Source organism: Pinus tabuliformis, chromosome 6 (assembly GCF_031772625.1).
Source record: "Pinus tabuliformis cultivar Carrire ecotype Pingquan chromosome 6, CPIR1, whole genome shotgun sequence".
NCBI classification, from domain to species: Eukaryota; Viridiplantae; Streptophyta; class Pinopsida; order Pinales; family Pinaceae; genus Pinus; species Pinus tabuliformis.
In genome coordinates this window covers 1,465,145,339-1,465,150,265 of record NC_142292.1, presented here as the reverse complement: position 1 = coordinate 1,465,150,265, position 4,927 = coordinate 1,465,145,339, and the positions used below count along the sequence as shown (strand labels likewise).

Genomic DNA, 4,927 nt, shown 5'->3' with positions numbered 1-4,927 from the left:
TTCCCACCTACTCTTCTTCTTTATCGTTTACTCCAGTTGGTAAATAAAGAATCTCGTAGATGGCAACTGAATTCATTGGCGATACTCTACAAGCTGAAGCTGCTCGGGTCCATATGACTTTAAGGCGCACAAAGACTTAAAGTTGTGACGGCCTGTGTATTCCTGGCCTATTGTCAAATTTGAAAGGTAAGGAACGAGACATGTAATCTTTGAATACATGTGAATGCGTGACTCAATCAGGAAAGTTGGGGTAGTGGCCGTGTTCGTGTTTGACCAGGAACAAAGACAAATGGAATATGCGAACTGTGAGGTAAATGAAGGACATGTGCGTTCTTCTAGAGCCGTAGGAGTCCCAACATGCAAATCCCTACGCCATTGCAATAACGACAGCACATATTGACAGACGAGGTGTTTCTGCCTTGCTCAACGTTATGTCTCCGAACCTACGAATCTCCTTTCTCTCAACTAAATATCATGATATTATACTTATTTTTGATATAAAAGGAATTCGGTTGAGTTCATACTCTTATATCATTAGAGTGATTTCAATCATTATAATTATAATTGTTTTAGGTGTTTAGGTATGTTTCTTTAAACAAAGTGTATACTTACATAATATTTCATTTTCACCACTATTAACAATTAAAATATCCATAACTTATTTTATTTTATTTTAAAAATAGTAAAAAACAAAAATTAATTATTAAATTTAATTAATATTTATCTTAAACTTTTTAATAATAATATTTTATTATATTTTATTTTTATCATAAATGTCAACGAGGTCAATGGGAAAAAAATTAATATTTAACCTACCTCGTGATAAATGCTTCTAAAATTATATAGAAAAGTATTTTTAATAGTGGCACTTTGAAATTTATATTATTTTTGTCATGCACAAAATTCATTCTCAATTCAAGAAGCTATGTAATGTATCAAATAAAATAAATGTATAATAAAATATATATAAATATAAAGTATGATAATGGTGTTTTATTTCTTTTAATTTTAAAGTTTTTTTGTTTTTTGTTTTTAAATTAATTTGTTCAAATTTTAATAAAGATAAGCTAAAATTATAAATTTGAATTGTGTAATTTTTAAGTTTTAGGTGTTTTAAGAGTTTTTTGAAATGATGAATTAATCTATAATTGGTTAAAATTATAAATTTGAATGGTGTAAATTTTATGTTTTAGATCTTTTAATTTTTTTTAAAATGTTAAATTAATCTATATAATCAAAATCATATTTTAAACCATCAAAAATCACAATATCCCTCACAATTATATAATTAAATTCCATAAAAAATAAACTTAAAATAACAAAACAACACCATATCATAATTAATTTATATAAAATTTAATTTTATAATTTTCTTTATTTAAATCTTATAGAAAATAAAAAATAAAATCACCCCTATAACTAAAAAAATATTATATAAAATATTCTAGTCCCACTCAATGTTAATTATAACATCTCATAGAATCTCATAAATGTACAACTTTTATATATATAAACAAATAATTCACAATGTCAAATTTCGAGTAAGTATATTATTATTTCAATGTGAGATTACCATTGTTTTAGTTTTCGAACTTTCAATTGGATGTGTTTTGGATCATCTAGGGTAATCTTGTATCAAGAAAACATTTTGATTTATCAAATTATATAAAATTAAAGTAAAATATAATACAAAATATAAAATGAGTAATTATAATTTTAATTAATTATAACTCATAATAAAACCAATTTAGATCAATTTTAATTTCAAATTTATCAAAAGAAACTAAATCACTACAAACCTCTTTTAAAATAATAATAAAAAAATCAAATCTAAACTACTTCAATTAAAATAAACCTACTATGATGAATAATACTCCACACTAAACATCTTATATCTCTTAAATTATTTTGGATTCATCAACGGCCATTTCCACATTTAAAGCAGTTTTTAGGCGTTACGAATAATCTTAACGCTAATGATGGGTCAAAAGCTTATTCATTCAAATTTGACTTTGAAGGTGCACTGGAAATCCCATCGGTAGCCATCTCTACAGTGTAGAACAATGTATATACTACAAGATACAATGTATGCAACCTCGTTCAAATTAGTAGGCATCTATAAAGTGTAGAACAATGTATATACTACAAGATACCACGCATGCAAACTGAACCAACATAGCTGAATTTGAAGTTCTAATGATTACATTTATTAAAGAACTATGGTCCATCATGTCCCCTATGGGATCTGTCCACGTTTTTCCGGACTAACTTTTACCGTATACTGTTCTTACAATTTCTTTACGGGATTCCAACGGTAACAAGCTTGGCGACTGCGCACTTGATTTCTGTAAATAACCGACTTCATGAATCCAGATCATGCAAATAATCCAGTTCATGAATCCAATTCACCTGTTGTGTGTTGTCATAGAATCCTTCTATCCCTTCATGATCAGCGACTGTGAGACTGTTAACGTGTTGCATATAACTTTCGTCAGAACACATGATGATATCGTCAAACTCATTCATCTCCATGGTCGCTCTCCTGTCGAACTCTTCTACACCTAAATCTGTTGAAAAGTCTGAAGCAAAGAAGAGAGGAAGATTCCAGTGGGGAGAAGATAGCGCGTCCAAATCTAGTAAACTCTCAGCTCCTGCTAAATTATCGGAATGTGGGGATTCCCCATCCACTAAACTCGACATGGTACTCGTAGAGTTTCTACCTTGTGCTTTGACAAGATTAGCATCTGCCATCCCAAAGGTAATGCGCTCTGAATGATTGTCCATGATGGAATCACTCACTGGTAGGTCGCACCATGACGTGGAATTAGAATTCGCAACACTACACAATTTGTAGGCTTCCTGTGAACTACGATTAGTGCAACCATAACCATTGGAGCCGTCAGCTCTTGCCGTTTCAGAGTGTGTCACCGCCGTTGTTATTCTGACGGGGGTTGTTTTGCACACATGATTTTGTAGGCTAGAAGGAGATTTTGATCTTGTTTTGAAATATTGCTCACTCGTATTGGTTTGAGAGTCATCCATAGAAAATAGCTTCTTGCTGAGATGAGTGTTCCAATAGTTCTTGATTTCATTGCCTGTTCGTCCTGGTAGTCGTCCTGCTATGAGTGACCACCTGTGGGCATGCATATATCATTTACATCACACTTCTTACTATATCAAGTTGAACCTGCAACATGGGGAATCAGTGGATCCTTATAAGTGAATAAATATTCAGTGATCTTCCGCGTACCGATTACCGAGAAGGCGATGCAGGCGAATTAAAAGCTCGTCCTCATCAGGCGAAATGTTTCCGCGTTTAATGTCGGGACGAAGATAGTTCAGCCAGCGTAATCTGCAACTCTTTCCGGTTCGTTGAAGACCTGCCCATCGAAATCTTACATTAATTAGTCATTTGACACAGACCTGAGATAGAAGTATGAGGTATGAAGATCCGAATAATTTACACTTATACATGGAGCTATTCATGAAATAAATAAGTTCGCTGTTTCTAAAGAAAAGACAATGTATTCTATTCCGTTGAATAAAAGACATTTTCTAGATTTCAGTTGAATTACAAAATGTTGCAAAGCATTCAATTGCTTAGCATACAAACTCGAAACACGCCCCTCCCCTCCTCTCTCCTTCCCTTCCCTCCCCTAAAAAAATTTAAGAGTCATGAAGTAAAAGAACCAATTAATCCCACAGTTTCTCTTTCTTTCTTCTTTTCTAAGTTCTAGCCAGTCATCTCCGAGTAGGGTTTATTACGAGTAGGGTTTATCAGGTCTAATTGTAGGTAAAAATAACGATGTCCAAGATTAGGATGTTGTAGCAACTCCTTCTCGAGATCGGAGTGGTGAGATTCATGATTCTTAAAAGTGTTTTCAGTTATCATCTAAAATTGATCACATACGTTGTGAAATAAATGAGCTTCAGATTGTAAATTCTTTTATGATTTTTGAAATTAAATACATTCAAAACTGTAAAAATGTTATGTTTCGCTGAGATATCAAAATTGGTGTCTCAGATGTTTTGGTACTGCTTTGGATTTGAACTTCACAGTAGCCATTCAAGTTCTACATTCTACTAAATCCCATCAATTCTACTGAATCTCCAAAATATATATAAATAAAAAATATGTTTGTTCTGATAAAGTGAGGTTTTCCGAAATTCACCTAATTTTTTTGGGAGATTTGTCCATCTACCACTATCGCCATGAATCCGAATGTGTTCGGAGAGAAGCATATCCTCCTTTCTGCTCCAGGTCGCGCGGTTGAGCTTTTTTTTCGAGCAGCAAGGAGATCTATCCATGTTGATATATTGTTTCGCTCGTAATTCCAGAACTGACGATCTCCTCTGCTGGGAGTGGATAGCCACTGCACTGCCTTCGCCGCTTGTCTTTGGTAAAGACGTTGAACATATATAGAAATACTTAAATTAGATTCTACCTGCTCAAAAGGATTGTCACAGTAAATTTTTTGGATAGTAACGACCACGTCAAAGCGTGGATATTATACTTGTAGTTTATGATTCAGACTGGAAAGCGATTAGCTGTTGTGGCCACTAAGTATAATCTTACCCCATGTTCTCCATGGTAGAGACCAGAAAGCGATTAGTCTGTCCGCGCCACCACTATTTTTGACAATCCTTGCGCAGAGAAAAGCACTACCGATATAGAAACAATGGGAAAAAAAGCCTGATACGGAAGCACAATGTTAAGGAATAGACAGAGGATCAACGCTATAATGTCTTTTTTCACTACGTATATAATGCATGATAGTAATTTAATTGCAAAGTAATTGTTAAGTAACATATCAAATTGGTATGGTGGTGGAGTATGATTTTAAATCAGTTTGCTTTTGTTACGAGTTATTTCTACAAGAGTTAGGCAGTTAGGAAAATAGGTTAAATTAAAGATATTTGGTAATAG

General features: G+C 33.0%; 1 protein-coding gene across 1 annotated transcript; it reads right to left on the bottom strand.

Moving 5' to 3' along the window:
* Positions 1–2,166: 2,166 nt before the first annotated feature.
* LOC149264166 (uncharacterized) lies at positions 2,167–4,705 on the bottom strand. Its single transcript, XM_089389150.1, has 4 exons — positions 4,577–4,705; positions 4,173–4,445; positions 3,251–3,380; positions 2,167–3,133 (listed from the first exon to the last, which is right to left on the bottom strand). The coding sequence occupies exons 2-4, from the start codon at positions 4,306–4,308 to the stop codon at positions 2,362–2,364; spliced, it is 1,038 nt and encodes a 345-aa protein (XP_089245276.1). The 5' UTR covers positions 4,309–4,445; positions 4,577–4,705; the 3' UTR covers positions 2,167–2,361.
* Positions 4,706–4,927: the final 222 nt, after the last annotated feature.

Coding starts and splice junctions, on each gene's coding strand:
- LOC149264166 (XM_089389150.1), bottom strand. CDS start 4,308: ATGGATAGATCTCCTTGCTGCTCGAAAAAAAAGCTCAACCGCGCGACC. Junction 3,381..4,172: donor AAATCTCCCAAAAAAATTAG/GTGAATTTCGGA, acceptor TTCGATGGGCAG/GTCTTCAACGAACCGGAAAG. Junction 3,134..3,250: donor CATCGCCTTCTCGGTAATCG/GTACGCGGAAGA, acceptor GCATGCCCACAG/GTGGTCACTCATAGCAGGAC.